Source organism: Pteronotus mesoamericanus, unplaced genomic scaffold (assembly GCF_021234165.1).
Source record: "Pteronotus mesoamericanus isolate MK-2021 breed Mesoamerican mustached bat unplaced genomic scaffold, CSHL_Meso_final contig_41, whole genome shotgun sequence".
Lineage (NCBI taxonomy): Eukaryota > Metazoa > Chordata > Mammalia > Chiroptera > Mormoopidae > Pteronotus > Pteronotus mesoamericanus.
The window spans coordinates 1260739-1278370 of record NW_026555152.1 but is presented as its reverse complement, the minus strand read 5'-3'; the positions used below and the strand labels follow the sequence as shown (position 1 = coordinate 1278370).

Sequence of the window (17632 nt, the reverse complement as noted above, 5' to 3'; positions counted from 1 at the left end):
CGCTGGAATGTTTGTTACTGTCATAAAACCACCATTTTCTATGTTTTTTAAATGCTCGAAAGATCCATTGTAATTTCCCTTCATGCTTTTGCTTTATGGGCAGATACAGATACAATTGAATAAGAAAGTTTTTTGGTTAAAAACGTAATTCCTTCAAAGGAGAGAAGAATTATGACCATGTCTCAAATGAGGCTAACCAGCATCAATGTACCTTTTGTCATGCTCTATGTAAAACATGTGTTAGGCTTTTATGTTTCCTTTTGACTAGGAAAAACCTCCCATATCTTTTTCAGGATGTAGGAGTTTCAGTCTCCTCCTAGTGTTCATTTCACCTGGAGATTATTTTCCCATTATCCATAGCTTTAATTCTGTTCAGGAAATGGTGACTCACTGTGCTTTTTAATGAAAATTGGAACAAATTCAAAAGTTCAAAGCAAGTTCATGAAAAGCAAGAACAGAGGCAAAATAAGATGTTCCCCTCTTTTCTGAACTCTACTGTAGGGGGGAAATCTAGGGTGCTTTATTTCTTTTGAAACTAGCATTTGGAATAAAAATTACACAATGTTGAGGTTAGCTCAAACCAGTGGGTTTTGCCCTACCATTTGAAATTTTAGGGAAAAAAGTACAAAGCAATCCTGGCTTGCATATTGATACAAATAAACTACACAAAAATAATATGATGGAATATGTTAGAGTATAAGTTATTTTGTTTGCTTTTGACTTTTTTCCCTTTAATATCTTCCTGTCATTCTTACTAATGCAAATTTATGCCGTCATACAATATTTTAAATGGAAAAATTTAATCTTTATTAAAATAATTAATCCATGTTAAATTGCCTTTCTAGGTGATTTTATATAAATTTCCATATCTTGATGAAGTCTTTTTTTCTCACTGCATGCTTTTAATGTGTGTGCTTTTGCTGACGTTTCTTGACTTTATTTTTTCATAATTTTTAATGGCTGTTTATAATTTCATTTTATAAATGTGCCACAGTTTCCACAAGCAATTCCTATTATTGAATGTTTAAGTTGGCATTTATATATTTAGTTCTGCTTTTTTATTTTAATGGAGGTGATACAGGGGGCCAGCAAGGAGTAATTCTAAGTTACTAACGGAACAATGTCCCAGTTATTTTTTTACAGTTTATCTGGATTATAATGGCCTTTATTAGGAAGCCATTAAGAAAACCATTAAGAAAGTTGGGGGGGGTGCCTCTTTTCACATATTCTATATTAGTCTTTCTAAGTAGTTTACAGTATAGTCCACTATAAAATATTTACTGACAATCTTATATACTAGGTAATAGCTGAACACTACCTGTAGGAGATACAACCTAAAAACATATTCTACATAAAATTCTGTTTGGAACAGGAGATTATAACAGTGAAAGATTAGTGAGGAAGAAGCTAAAATATACTGAAATGGTTATCTTTTAAAAAATAACCTATACAGACATGGTATGCTAAATGTGATGATTTTCATATTCATAATTGTTTAGTAATTTGATAAAGTGCTATATTATAGATTTTTTAAATGTTGAATTTTCTATCTCAAGCTGAGGCCATTTGTCCTGTAATTATTCCACTTGCCCAGTGATGACTTAATGTGTTTATAAACTATCAAGAAGAAAACCATCAGGTGGAGGAACTGTGATCCTAAATATACAAGCCATGTTGATGGCTTTCACACAGTTTATCTGTGACCTGTTGTTGAACGGACCGCAACTAAGATTCTGGGCGGTATCTGGAACACAACCACTGGCAGAAGGGGGCTCTTGAGAAATAGTACTGTATCTCTCCTGCTTTTATTTTCTGATAAAGAATAGGGAATGAGGTGGTAATGGTTGGAAAAGAGAGAGCATGTATAAAACTTTTAGAACTTAGGATACTTGATTTAAATGATATGCTTTGGTTTCTTTCATAGGGGGAGATACCTTTAAAAGCTGTCCTGGGCTTGCTCCATTCATTTAACCAGAAACTAGTGAGCACCTAGTACATGTTAGGTGTTCTGGGATATAGCAATGAGCAGAGTGGACAGCAGCCCTACCCACAAGCAGGGGATATTCTTGTTGCAGGGGAAATGAGCAATAAATAAAAATGCAAATAAGGTATCAGATGATCATTAGTGCTATGGAGAAAATAAAGCAGAGCAAGAGGGATAGGGATATACTGGGTTGGGGGGCGCGTGCGGTTACTATTCTATGTAGGGTCTTCAGGGAGCCCTTCACTGATCAGTCCACATTTGAGCAGAGCATGAAGAAATCAAAGTATTGAGCCATGTGCTTCCTACTCATATATCAAACTGCCTGCTTAATACCTCCACTTATCCATCTAATAGGAACCTCAAATTCAGCATGTTCAAAACTGAATTCCTGACCATTTAAACCTCTTCCATCTTCAGCCTCCTTCATCCTAGAAGTGGCATCACCATCTATCCAGTTGCTTATACAAAAACCTAGGGCCATGACTGATTCCTTTTTTTTCCCTCAACCCCATGTTGGCATGTCCAGTCGACTCTGCCTCCAAAATACACCTTTCATTCATCTTCTCTATCTGTTAAATACCACCAGTCAGGTCAAGGCAATCATCATGACTTGCCATGGCTGTTATTAGAGCCTCCCAGCTCATCTCCTGGTTTTTACTCTTGCCGTCCTAATAATCTAGCCCCTCTGTAATTCAGATGATAATCATTTGCCTGCTTGAAAACTTTCAGTGGTTTCCCATTGCCCCTGTGATAGTTTCACTAGCTAGAGCATTTTCAGTTTGTCGAAGTTGTCTTCTATCACTGTAAAGATGCTGTTCTCCTGTCTTTCATATTCTTTCTTTTTCTGTTGAAAAGTCTGCTATATGTCTTGTTTTGCTCCTTTGAAAGAAATGTGTATTCAATCCCCTCACCAACTACCTTTAAGATGTTCGCTGTATGTTTTTTCGGCCAACATATACCTATACCGATGTGTAGTTTTCTTTATATTTACCTTGATAGGAGTTTATATTTACCAAGAAGGAGTTTACCTTCTTGAATCTATGGCTTGACGACTTTTGTCAGTTTTAGAAGGTTCTAAGGCTCTATTTCAACAAAAATTGATTGTTTCATTCTCTTTCTCCTATTCTGGGTTTCCAATTTCATTTATTTTAGATGTTTTCACTGTGTTCTATATTGCTCTTATGTTCTTTTGTGTGTTTATTTTTTTTTCTTATGGTTTCTTTTTTGTGTATTAATCTGGATTTTTTTAAATTTATTTTTTTATTTTTGTCTCCATTTTCCTGCCACCACTTTCCCCTGCCCCACCCACCCCCACCTCCCATCCTCAATCCTAGCCCCCTTTGGCTTTGTCCATGGGTCTTTATACATGTTCCTTTACTTGACCCTTCCCCTTCTTTCCCCTGTTGCTCCCTTTCTCCTCCCCTCTGGATACAGCCAGTTTATTTTATTCTTTCAATGTTGCTGGTTATATTTTTCTTGCTTGTTTGTTCTGTTGGTTAAATTCCACTTATAGGTGAGATCATATGGTATTTCTCTTTTGCCACCAGGCTTATTTCACTTAGCATAATGCTCTCCAGTTCCATCCATTATGTTGCGAAGGGTAGGAGCTTCTTCTTTCTTTCTGCGGTGTAGTATTCCATTGTGCAAATGTACCATCGCTTTTTTGTTCAGTGAGTCACTAAATATATGTATGTATGTATGTATTTATTTTCAACTACGGTTGTCTCCATTTTCCAGCCACCACTCTCCCCTTCCCCATCCACCCCAAACTTCCACCCTCAATCTGTATCATAGTTTTTTGACCCACTTATTTACTGATGGGCACTTAGGTTGCTTCTAATACCTGGCTATTGTAAATTGTGCTGCTATGACCATTTGAGTAAATAGGTTCTTTTGAATTGGTGTTTTGGGAATCATAGCGTATAATCCCAGCAGTGGAATTGCTGGGTCTAAAGGGAATTCCATTTTTAGCTTTTTGAGGAAATTCCAAACTGTTTTACACAGTGGCTGTACCAGTCTGCATTCCCACCAACAGTGCACTAGGGTTCCCTTTTCTCCACAATCTTGCCAGCACTTGTTTGATGATTTCTTTATGATGGCCATTCTGACCAGTGTGAAGTGGTATATCATTTTGGTTTTAATTTGCATTTCTCTGATGGCTAGTGATGCTGATCATCCTTTTATATGTCTCTGGGCCCTGTGTATGTCCTCCTTGGAGAAGTGTCTGTTCAGGTCCTTTGCCCATTTTTTTAATTCCATTGTTTGTCTTCCTGGAGTGGAGTTGGGTGAGTTCTTTATATATTGTGGAGATCAAACCCGTGTCTGAGGTATCATTGGCAAATATATTTTCCCATACAGTAGGTTCCCTTTTCATTTTGCTGATGTTTTCTTTAGCCATGCAGAAGCTGCTTATTTTGATGAAGTCCCATTTGTTTATTCTTTCCTTTATGTCCCTTGCTCTAGGGGACATACTGATGAAAATGCTGCATGGATATCTGAGAGTTTCCTGCCTATGTTCTCCTCTAGGATTTTTATGGTGTTGCAACTTATATTTGTCTTTTATCCATCTTGAGTTTATTTTTGTGTATGGTGTAAGTTGGTGGTAGAATATCTTTTTTTTTTTTTTTTTTTGCATGTACCTGTCCAGCTCTCCCAGCACCATTTGTTGAAGAGGCTATTTTTACTCCATTTTATGCTTCTGCCCCCTTTGTCGAATATTAACTGACCATAGAGACATGGATTTATTTCTGGGCTCTCTATTCTGTTCCATTGATCTATGTGTCAGTTCTTATGTCAGTACCAGACTGTTCTGATTACAGTGGCCTCGTAATATAGTTTGGTGTCAGGCTGTGATCCCTCCTACTTTGTTCTTATTTATGAAAATTGCTGTAGCTATTCGGGGTTGTTTATGGTTCCATATAAAATTTTTGAAATGTTTGTTCTGTATCTGTGAAGTATGTCATTGGTATTTTAACAGGGATTGGGTTGAATCTATAATTGATTAACATCATTTTGATGATGTTAATTCTTCCAATCCATAAACACAGTATATGCTGCCATTTATTTGCGTCTTCCTTAATTTCTTTCTTCAGTGTTGTGTAGTTTACTGAGTACAGGTCTTTTATCTCCTTGGTTAAGCTTATTCCTAAGTACTTTATTTTTCTTGTTGCTATAGCAAATGAGATTTTTTCCTGATTTCTGGTTCTGATATTTCATTGTTGGTGTACAAAAATACCTTTGATTTCTGAATATTGACTTTGTATCCTGCTGTTTTGCCAAAATCACATACTAGGCCAAGCAGTTTTTTGGTGGAGTCTATAGGGTTTTCTATGTATACTATCATGTTATCTGCAAACAGTGACAGTTTTACTTCATTCTTTCCAATGTGGATGCCTTTTATTTTTTATTTTTTCCTTATCTGATCACTGTGGCTAGGACTTCCAATACTATGTTGAATAGAAGTGGTGAAAGTGGAAATCCTTGTCTTGTTCCTGATGGTAGTGGGAGAGTTTTTAGTGTTTGCCCATTTAGTATGATGTTGGCTGTAGCTATTTTGTATATGGCCTTTATTATGTTGAGGTATGCCCCCTTTATTCCCACTTTGCTGAGTGTTTTGTCATAAATGGGTGCTGTACCTTATCGAATGCTTTTTCTGCATCTATTAAGATGATCATGTGGCTTTTGTCTTTCCTTTTGATTACGTGATGTATTACGTTTATTGATATGCGAATATTGCACCATTCTTGCATCCCTGGGATCAATTCCACTTGATCATGGTGGATGATCTTTTAAAGGTATTACTGGATATGGTTTGCCAATATTTTGTTGAGGATTTTTAGCATCTATGTTCATCAGCGATATTGGCCTGTAGTTTTCTTTCTTAGTTGTGTCTTTATCTAGTTTTGGGATTAGGATGATAGTGGCCTCATAAAAAAGAGTTTGGGTGTCTTTTCTCTTCTTGGATTTTTTGGAATTGTCGATAAGGACAGTAGTTAGCTCTTTCTTAAATATTTTGTAAAATTCTACTGTGAAACCATCCAGTGCAGGGCTTTTGTTTGCCTGGGAGTTTTTTGATTACTGCTTCAGTTCCACCAGCTGTTATTGGTCTGTTCAGGCTTTCTGCTGCTTCTTCATTCAGTGTTGGAAGATTATCTTTTTCTAGAAATGTGTCCATTTCATCGAGGTTCTCCAATTTCTTGGAATATAATTGTTCATAGTAATTTCTTAAAATCCTTTGTATTTTTGTGGTATCAGTTGTTATTTCTCCTCGTCCATTTCTGATTTTATTTATTTGGGTCCTCTCCCATTTTTCTTGATGAGTCTGGTTAGAGACTTGTTGAGTTTGTTTATCTTTTGAAAGAACCAGCTCTTGGATTTATTGATAGCTTGTTCTTTTACTCTCTATGACATTCAATTCTGCTCTGATCTTGATTATTTCCTTCCTTCTACTCACTCTGGGCTTTGTTTGTTGTTGTTTCTCCAGTTCTTGAAGCTGGAGGGTTAGATTATTTATTTGAAATGTTTCTATATTTTTTAGGTAGGCCTGTGCTGCTTTGAACTTCCCTCTCAGGACTGCCTTCACTGTGTCCCATAGGTTTTGAACTGTTGTGTGTTCATTTTCATTTGTGTCCAGAAACTTGATTTCTTCTTTGATCTCATTATTGACCCATTTATTGTATAATAACTTGGTCTCCATGAGTTTGAATATTTTTGAGTTTTTTCCATGAGGTTGGTTTCTAGTTTCAAGGCCTTGTGGTCCAAGAAAATGCTTGTTATGATTTTAATTTTCTTGAATTCATTGAGGCTTGTTTTGTATCCTATCATGTGGTCTATCCTTAATAAAGTTCCATGTGGATTTGAAAACAATGTGTATTTTGCTTCTTTGGGATGAAAGGTCCTATATATTCCAGTTAAGTCCATTTGATCTAATGCATCATTCAGTTCCACAGTATCCTTGTTGATATTTTATTTGGAAGATTTATCCATTTTTGACAGTGGGGTGTTAAAATCCCCTACTATCAGTGTGTTGCTGTCTATATCTTTTTTGAAGTCCTCCAATATTTTCCTTATATATTTGGGTGCTCCTATGTTGGGTGCATATAGGTTTAAAATGTTTATGTCATCTTAATGGATTCTTCCGTTGGGTATTATGAAGTGTCCTTCTGTGTCTCTTTTTATGGCTTTTGTTTTGAAATGTATTTCATCTGATATCAGTATTGCTACCCCAGCTTTTTTCCCCCTATTTCCTTGGAATATTCTTTTCCATCCCTTTACTTTCAGTCTGTGTAGGTCCTTTGTTCTGAGGCGGGTCTCTTGTAGACAGCATGTGTGTAGGTCATGTTTTCTCATCCATTCTGGTACCCTATGTCTTTTGATTGGACCATTTAATCCATTTACAGTTAAAATTATTATTGATAGGTACTTATTCATTTTTCCCCTTTGTACCTGTGTTCCTCTCTCTCTCTCTCTCTCTTTCTTTTCTTTCATCTTCTTAAAGCAGTCCCTTTAGCATATCTTATACTGCTGGTTTTGTGGAGATGTATTCTTTAAGTCTTTTGTCTGGGAAGCTCCTATTTCACCTTCCATTTTAATTGAGAGCCTTGCTGGGTAGAGTAGTCTTGGTTGCAGGTCATTGCTTTTCATTACTTGGAATATTTCTTGCCGTTCCCTTCTGTCTTGTAGTGTTTCTGTTGAGAAGTCAGCTGCTAGCCTCATCAGGACTTCTTTTTGTGTTGCTACCTGTTTGTTCCTTGCTTCCTTTAGGATTCTCTGTTTGTCTTTGATATTTGCCATTTCATTATGATGTATCTTGGAGTGGGCCTCATTGGGTTCCTCTTGAATGGGGCTATCTGTGCTTCCTGGACTTGAGACTTTTTCTTTCCTCCAATTAGGGAAGTTTTCCATCATTACGTTTTCAAACAGTTCATCTATCCCTTCTTCCTCTTCTCCTTCTGATATCCCTATTATATGGATATTATTATGTTTCATGTTGTCCTGCATTTCCCTGAACACCTCTTCATTATTCCTGAGTCTTTTTTCTTTTTCTTGCTCTTTCTGGGAGCTTTTTATACCTTGTCCCCCAGCTTGCTGTTTTGATCCTCTGCTTCATATGCCTGCTTATGATTCCTACTACTATGTTCTTCAATTCAGAAATTGTATTCTTCATTTCCTCTTGCCTCTGATTGATAGTTTCTATGTCCTTTTTAATGCTGATATATTTTGCAGGTAGTTCCTCATAGTTCCCTTCACTTTTTTGTAATTCTCTCCTATCTCACTGAGCTCATTGAGCTTCCTTATAACTATTGTTTTGAACTCTATATCTGGGAGTTTACTTGCCTCTATTTCATTTAGTTCTTTTTCTGGGGATTCCTCCTCTTTCTATTGGAGGTTGTTTCCTTGCCTTCCCGTTATTTCTGAGATTCTTTTTTTGCTTCTGCTTCTTAAATGGATCTGACTTGACTTCCTAAATTTTGGTATAAACGTCTATGGTAGGAGACCTGTGAGATTCAGTGGTGCAGTTTCCTTGATTTCCTGAACTTGGTGCCTTTGGATGACTTTTATGCCATTTATGTTGACTTTCTGGAAGTAATTGGGTTTTGATTGTTGTTTGGTCATTCCTTGGTGGATCCTACACTCTTAGCTGGTTGACTGAGGGTCACTCTGCCTACCACATCTTGCGTGTTTTTGTGCAGGTGCTTCCAGAACAAAACCACATCTGCAAAAATAAGTCCCTGCTCCAATCCCAGTATCAACAGCAAATGAACCAGTATTAATAAGGCTGTAAAGAGATTAAGATTATTATAAGATAAGAGAGAAATAAACTATTACTATGAAATCTAATGACTTAATGTGTACAAACTTGATGGACCCTAAATGAACATTAAAGAGCATGTAGTAAAGAAAATATCACAAGTCATGAAGAAGACCAGAGTAGATTTCATCTCGGTAGCCTGTAGTTTTTACCGCTGGTTTTTCTTTCAGGATCTGCCTCTGGTGTTGTCTGATGTTGACCCTGTCGGACCTTAGGCAGTCTGTTTGAGAATTCCAGGAATCTACGGCCTGTGGCTGTCTCCTTCAGCTGTTAATCTAGTCGCTCTGTATTCAGCAGTCAGGTTTAAGCACCATAGGGCAGGGCAAAATCCCTCCTGAGGCGGGGCTGTTGTTTCCCCTCAGGCTGCTTGGATAGGAGTGGTCTGCCAGAGCCTGATGGCTGCTGCATTATGGGGCATGACTCAGCACCATGTCCTGGTAGCTACTCTCTCAGTTCTCCCTTCAAAGCTTCCTTCCCCGGTCTCTCCTCAAGTGTGTATAGTCCACTCTGCACCCCCTTCAGCCAAGGATATACTATATGTGACTGCCACTCTGTACTCAGCAGTCAGGCTTAAACACCAAAGGGCCAGGGCAGAGTCCCTCTGTGGAGGGGCTACTGTTTCCTCTTATGCTGCTGCCACTCAGGGGAGTGGTCTGCCTGAGCAAGATGGCAGCTGCTGCATGGGGGATGAATCAGAACTGGGATCCTGCCAGCTAGTCCCTCAGTTCTCTCCCCAAAACCTCCTTTCCCAGTCTCTCCTCAGGTGTCTCTAGTCCACTCTGCCCCTCCCCTTTTGCTGGACTCCAGGGTAAGTGGCTGCAAATGAAAATTTATGCATTGGCCCTTTAAACAGCTCTTTGCATCTCCAGTTGCTTATCTCTGGCAGAGAGCAACCCTGCCACTTTTCACAGCTGACTGTTATCTGTGTACTTTTTGGGCTCTGGTGCTGTAGGCTGGGGATCCCTGCTTATGGTTTAGACCCCATTGTTCTCAGAGTGGGGATCAAGGGGATCCAACTGACCACTTAAATATCCCTCTGTTGCTGCTGCCTGTGGGCGCCCAGCCAGCCTTCTTGAGCCTCCACCACACTCCTTATAAGTTAGGTTGTGCTAAAGCTAATTCTTCTATCTGAAGTTACAAGGCTTCTCTCTCGCTATTGTTCAGTTTGTTCTGAGTGATTTCTACACAATTTAGTTGTAATTCCAGATTGCTCCTGGAAGGAGGTCAGTGTAACTTCCATTCACTACCCTGCCATCTTGCCTCTTAATCTGGATATTTTTTACTGACTTGCCTTCCAGGCCACTAATTCTCTCTTCTCTTGTGTCTGATATCCTCTTGAGTTCCTAATTATTCAGTCTTGGAATTTACATTTGACTCTTGTTCGTATAATCTAGTTCTTTGGTAAATTTTTTCTTATTTTTATCTACTTTATTAAGCATATATGAATCATAGTTATGGTTTTGATAACTGAAAAATCTGATTTTTCCATGTGTGTCTATTTTTCATTATTCTCTTTGTTTTTAGTATGCTCTTGTTTCTTCTCATGCCTGGTAATTTTTCACTAAATGCCAGATGCTTTATGTGAAAAATTGAAGAGGTTGTGTATGATATCCCTTTCTACAGGAGGATTTAATGTTCTCCTGGGCTGTAGGCCCTGTTTGGACAGATCTGTGTCCTTGCTCCTAAACCCTTTCTCCTCTGGCAGACCCTAGACTTCAGCCTTGAGCTCCCCTGCACCACTGCTGGAGTCTGTGCCCAGCTCTTTAGTCTTTCCACTGCTGCTTTCCACTTGCTTCTTGGTTTTTCCTTTGGCTTTGTAATTGAAGGACAATTATATGTTGAAATTTGGTCTCACCTCCTGTGATCCTCTTAAGTCTCTACCTTTTGGGCAGTTTTCAGCTCCAATGTCTGTCTTAGTCCAGTGAGGTTGCAGGGTCCTCAGCTGCTGCTGCTTTCTGTGGTGTGCTCTCTGCTTTGGGAACGAGCAAATTCCTGAGGGGAAAAGCAGGTGAATATGGGGTTTCCATGGATGGGTGTCCCTTTTCTCTGGGATATTAGCTCTCACATCCTATCTTTGTTGTTTTCTGATGCCCTTAACCATTTTCTTTAAGTAATTTCTCTTGATTTTATACTAGTCCTCAGTGAGGGAGTAGGTCTGAAGCAAGCTATTCTGTTGTGGCCTGAAGTGGGAGTCTTCCATTGCATTTAGAATAAAGAGCATGTTGCATTCCACTAGCATGTCAAACTCACTCTTGTGTGTCTTCTGCATCTCTCACTTATACCTAGTTTCCTTACACCCAGGATATTCTAGCCACACTTTGTATTAACTGCTTTGACTTGTTCCCAGATTTGTGCATCGCTGGCTCCTTGATATTACAGTACTTACTGTTGTTCAGTTCAATGTCACATGTTCCCAGGGTAGTGCGCCAATCAGTCTGTTATAATTTCATCATAGCACATTGTAGTCACTATTTGAACTTACTTTATTTACTTGCTTACTTTCTGTCTCCCCACTATTGTGTAAGTCATGTTCCTGTCTGGTGTGGTGTTAAATGCTAATTGATAACAATTAGTAATAAATGTTAATGGAATGAATGAATAAATGAATAAAATAGGCACTGATTCTAAAGGAATTGTCCAAATTCTTTGCAAACCTCAGTGGGGCATGAAATGAACTGTTTTCTTTGCCTTTATAATATTTTGATATGGAATATTTTATAAAATACCAAATTTTTATAGTTATATAATGACTACATTTTGTTTATCCTGATGCCATGATATTAAATTATTATCTTGGACAAAGATTATGTTCTGTTCATTATCATGAGTATTAATGATATTTTTGATAAAAAATTAAAAAAAATTAATAATCTGTGCTAATTTCTATCACCTAGAATATTTAAATAAAACTAATGATATGACTTTGTTTTTGGTGTTACATGATTTTTTTTTAATTGACATTTTATATCTTTATTTTACAGGAGTGGTTTTTAGGAAAAGCATTGCATGATGAAGAATCTACAATAATTCACCATTACGCCTTTTCAGAAAATCCTACAGTTTTTAAATATCCAGACTTTGCTGCTGGCTGGGCCCTTAGTATTCCACTTGTGAACAAGTAAGAATTTACTAGATTTTTAAAAATTTCACTGGTATTATAACTGATGGATCTCTCAAATGGGTTTCAGCCAGAGGCAGTGTGTGGCAGAATGGGAAGTCCTTGGGGGTCTTTTCTTCTGCCCCATCACTTACCTGCTGGTCTCCTCAGACTCATCACTCAACCTCTCTGTGCATCCTCTTACTCACCTACAAAATAAGGTAAGTAATAAATCGTGATTGTGAACACACAATACAATATACACATAGATAGAATTGTATACCTGAAACCTATATGCTTTTATTAACCAATGTCACCCCAGTAAATTCAATAAAGTTAAAACAAACAAACAAAAAGAAATCATGATCCTGAGGGAGAGTATATACATGCTCCGAGGGCTCTAACCTGAGGCATGTTATTACTGTTGTTATGGGCCTAGTTAGCAATAGCTCTGACTTTGATTGTCAGTAAGAAAATGAATCAGTAACATGCCTGGGATTAGCAGTTGATTACTTGCCATGTGCATGGGTATGCATGTTTAAACAAGGGCCACATGGAGGGACAGGAGGCAGTATAGATATTCATACCTAGCTATTTGTGTGTATAATTGCAATAATGTTTTCTTAGATGTAGAAAATGAAAATAATTAAGTTGTAATTCAGGAGAAATGTGGTTGACAGACCCTCTTTTAATCTGAGTACTTCAGATTAATTATTATGTGGTTTTGTTTTTTAAGGAGTGTAAAGTTGATAGAGTAATTGTGGACTTCATGCCTTCCAACTATGAAATGGTTTTTGTTATTTCTTACACGAAGTGTGCTGCTACTAGGGTTTGGAGTTTTGAGAAGCTTTGTAGCCCATTGTAAATACACCGGTAGAAGATACCTTGTCAAGAGTGGCTGACTGAAACTACTTGACAACTCCCTTGACACTTGAAATTTCCTTACAGTGTGATACCCTCCATGACAAAATAGTGTCAAGCTTAATAGTATTTTCTGTTGAGAATCCAAAAATGACATCAACAGCACCCTTACTGTTAGGGAACAGCCACATGAGGCAGGCTGCATCATGTAGATGTAGCACGGAGAATTCTTTTTGGGGAGTTACATGGGGAAGGAGACTGTGCATGGGGGTCCACTTCACTTGAGAGGTCAGGACAAAAGAGAGGTAATTTGGGGGCTTGCAGCTGAGATGGTGGCTTCCTGATGTAGGAGCAGCCTGATGGAGGAAGAGGCCCCAGCTCCTTCAGCACCCATTTCTGTGGTATGAATCTGAGGATTGTTTTGGCAGTCTCAGCCCAGAGTCTCATCTACTGACTTTCCAGTGATCCTGTAAGCTAGGTCTGTATCCCTTTATAAGTGCATGTTGTGCTTAAACTGGCCTCAGTGGATTCTGTTATCTTCAACTAAAAACCATGACCGTTATGTTTCATCCTGAGATAGCTGAGCAAGGGAACGCTGCTCCCAGCCTGTACCAGGCATGTCTAGGAGGAACTATATCATTTCCCTACTCCATTTTTAGAAGGGCTGAGGCAGAGTAGAGGGGAACTTAGAGGAGAGAGTTGTCTTTTTCTTGAGAGAGGAACAAGTACAGCTGTAAACTGTCCTGTGATGCTCACTGAGAGCAGGCAGGGCCTCCTTCCCCTAGGGTCAAAGAGGAAACCAGCAGACCCAGGAAGACCCTATATAGTAAGCCTGGGGTTATCACCATTTCTCTGAAGCCAGCATAACCTATTTCTCTATCCTGTAGGCACCTCATCCTGATTGCAAATCCTACTAGTCTAGGGAGTTTCACTTTTCTTCTTCCATCCCAGTTTCCCCATCTAGCAAGGACCTTCTTGGAGACCTTTTTTGGTTTGAATGCAATTCACCTTTTATTGAGTTAAGTGTAAGAAATACCTACCTTTCCTTTTTAAACTAGATGGATGGTAGTGATGTGTCCTGAGTATGCCTTTGACTTCTACTACCCTTACACAGGACAGCTTCGTCCAGTCTTATTGCTTATCATCCTGGCATTAAAGCATCACCTGGTCTACTGAACCTCTGGGTCTATGACTCTGCTCTCCTGCCGCATTACTCATGTGTGTAGTGGCCACCAAGCACTGTCAGGTTCCATGGCTCATCTAACTAACCCACGTCCCCATGTGAGGAGTTGCCAGGGGATTTGTGAACTGGGACCTCATCTCACTGCAGTAGGATGTGTAGGGACCTACAGCTAAGGGAGCTGGGGCCAAATATTTTGCATGAATTCAGAAAATTTCTAGTACTTGCCCCATAGCTGCAGCATGATAAAGGAAGGAGGCTTCCGTACCATGTCATCTGCTTTCACAACACTGAACAATTAACAACAAACCATGGACTGTTTGTAGTTAATTCATGTGCATGGTCTTATCCCCACCTGTTCTCCCTTTCCACTGCCAGCAAAAATAAAACAAAATAAAAATGCAGACTCTACCATAGGACCAGATACCAAATTCTGCTTATCAAGGGTATCTAACATTTTGGTATCTCTGGGCCACACTGGAAGAAAAAGAGTTGTCTTGGGCCACACATTAAATACATTGCAACACGTAATCACAAAAAAATCTCATAATATTTTAAGTAAATTTTCAACTTTTGTGTTGGGCCACATTCATAGCCATCCTGGGCTGCATGTGGCCCACAGGCTGCAGGTTGGACACTCCTGTTTCTTTTTCTTGTGATACAAGCACTAATCAAACAGATAAAATAATATAATCCATATAGCCTAGAAGCTATCTGTGGCCAAGATACAGCTAGTAGGAGATTCTAATTTATTTTTCAAGAAATTGGTATTATACTTAGAATTAAAGGAGGCATAAGTACCACTTAGCTCCATCAGCTTCAAAACTGGATCTTTCCAGTTGGTTTCTCCCATTCAGAAGCTAATGTGCTGACTTTATTTCCTTCTGTTACTGGGAGCTACATCTGTTTGCAGGCTGGATGGAGGACACGTTACTACTGTACTTGGAAAGTGGGGTTGGTGGTTGGTTGATGCAGGAGATCAACAGTGTTACTGAGGACCCTGCTTCTCTCTTTGTCTCTTGTTGAGTACACAGCATCAGTTAATCCTGAGTCTGGTTTCCCTTTGTGGTTTCAAGGCAGCAAGGCCTACATGTGTTTTATTTATGTCCAGGAATAGAGAACTTCTCCAACCACAGAAGGCAAGTGTTTGTCCTCAGTCTTTAGTTGGACCTTGTCCAAGTGAAGTTGGTTGGATCACTTCAGGCGTGTACCAATTCCTGGACCAGTAACAATTGCCAGGGAATTTAAGTACTTTGGTTGGGATCAAACTAATTTTGACCCTGGAATCCATTTATTTGGGTCAAGAATTAATCACAGGAGAATCAAGATGGCAGAGGAATGAGTGGAATTCACACTGACCTCCTCCCAGGACCAACCAGGAATTACAACTAAATTGTGGAGAAATCACCTGGAACAAACAACTTAACAATCATGAGAGATGAGCCTTGTAACCTTGGAGACAGAAGAATCAGCTTTAGTGAAATCTAACTGTTAAGGAGTTCGATAGAGACTGGAGAAGGCGGGCGGGGCGCCCACAGGTGGCAGCACTAGAAGGATATTGAAATGGCCAGTTGGATCCCCTCAAGAAGAGTGGGGTCGAAACCAAAAGCGGGGATCTCTGGCCCAAAGCACTAGAGCCCAAAAGGTACACAGAAAAAAGCCAGCTGCGAAAAGCGGCAGGGTTGCTCTCTGCCAGAGACAGGCGGCTGGAGACGCAAAGAACCATTTGAAGGGCCAACACAAAATTTTTATTTGCAGCCACTTACCCTGGTCTCCGGCAAAGGTGGGTACAGAGTGGGCTAGTGACGCCTGACGAGAGACTGGGGAAGGAAGCTTTGGGGAGAGAGCTGAGAGAGTAGCCAGTGGGATCTCAATGCTGACTCATCCTCCATGCGGCAGCAGCCATCTTGCTCAGGTAGGGACCATGCCCCCTGAGCTGGACCTGCATCAAAGAACCCACTAGCCCCACCCCCAGGTGGGATTCCACCCCACCCCATGCTGTCTAAGCTGCCTGCTGTGTGCAGAGTGGCAGCCACAGACAGTAAACACCTGGCAAAAAGGGGCACAGAGAGGTCTGGCGACACTTGAGGAGAGACTGGGGACAGAGGCTTTGGGGAGAGAACAGAGAGAGTAGCCAGCGGGATCCCAGTGCGGACTCCACCCCCATACAGCAGCAGTGTGAGAGGACCCAATAAGCCTGCCCGCAGGAGGGACTCCCCCCCGCCCCCGCCCTGAGCTGTCTAAGGCGGCCTGCTGAGTACAGAGAGAATAGATTAACAGCAGAAGGAGACAGCCACAAACAGTAGATTACTGGAAGTCTTGAACAGACTGCCTAAAGTTGGACAGGGTTAACATCTGACACTATCAGAGGCAGGTCCAGAAAGTAAAAACAGCAGTGTCCAACCAGAGAAGTTCATACCGCAAAGTCAGGAAATCAAGACAGATCAATTTAAGAAGCAGAAGCAAAAGAGGAGTCTCACAAATAATGGGAAGACAAAGAAATACCCCCCACTCAAAGGGCAAGGAGGAATACCCAGAAAGGGAACTAAATGAAATAGAGGCAAGTAAACTGTCAGATATTGAGTTCCAAACAACAGTTCTAAGGAAGCTCAGTGAGTTGAGTGAGGTCAGAGAGAATTACCAAAAATTACAAGGAAACTACAAGGAACTTATTGCAAACTATACCAGCATGAAAAGGGACATAGATACTATCAATAGGAGACAAGAGGAAATGAAGAATACAATTTCAGAATGGAAGAACACAGTAGAAGGAATCCAAAGCAGGCTCAGTGAAGCTGAGGACTCAATCAGTGAGCTGGAGGATGAGGTAGAAAAAGCTCCCAGAAGGAGCAAGAAAATGAAAAAAAACTCAAAAAGAATGAAGAGGCATTGAGGGAAATGCAGGACAACCTGAAACATAATAATATCTGTATAATAGGGATACCAGAAGGAGAAGAGGATGAGGAAGGGATAGAGAACTTGTTTGAGAAAGTAATGATGGAAAACTTCCCGAATTGGAGGAGAGAAAAAGTCACACAAGTCCAGAAAACACAGAGGGTCCCATTCAAGAGGAACCTAATGAGGCCCACTCCAAGACACACCATCATTAAAATGTCAAATACCATAGACATACAGAGAATCCTAAAGGAATCAAGGGAGGAAGAGGTAATAACATATAAGGGAGCCCCAATACGGGTAGCAGCTGACTTCTCAACAGAAACCCTGCAAGCCAGAAGGGAATGGCAAGAAATAATTCCAAGTCATGAAAAGCGAAGACCTGCAACCGAGACTGCTCTACCCAGCAAGGCTCTCAATTAAAATGGAAGGCAAAATAAGGAGTTTCCCAGACAAAAGAGGGCTGAAAGAATACACTTCCACCAAACCAGCACTGCAAAATACGCTAAAAGAACTGCTTTAAGATGAAGAAAAAATTTCTATGAATACCCAGTTCCTTTCAGAGTTGCCAATACTTGATATTACCAATATTTTTAATACTCATTAATCTGATTGTGACAATGATGTTATTTTAATTGTTCCTTTACTATTTGTTGAAACTAACCCTGTTTTAGTATATTTCTTGCCTATTTCTATTATTTTTTAAAAAGAGCTTTAAATGACTTTTAGGTATTCTTTGTCCATTTATTGATTAAAGGTTTGTTGAATTTTTTCCCTAAAAAAAACAAAAAACAAAAAACTATT

At 39.6% G+C, this 17632-nt stretch overlaps 1 protein-coding gene across 1 annotated transcript in view; it reads left to right on the top strand.

The window, feature by feature from the left end:
* B3GLCT (beta 3-glucosyltransferase) overlaps positions 1-17632 on the top strand; it is an 89393-nt gene that overhangs the window by 35295 nt on the left and 36466 nt on the right. The window contains exon 7 of the mRNA XM_054577089.1: positions 11777-11913. Within this exon, the coding sequence (XP_054433064.1) occupies positions 11777-11913 (137 nt within the window). The remainder of the gene's footprint in view (positions 1-11776; positions 11914-17632) is intronic.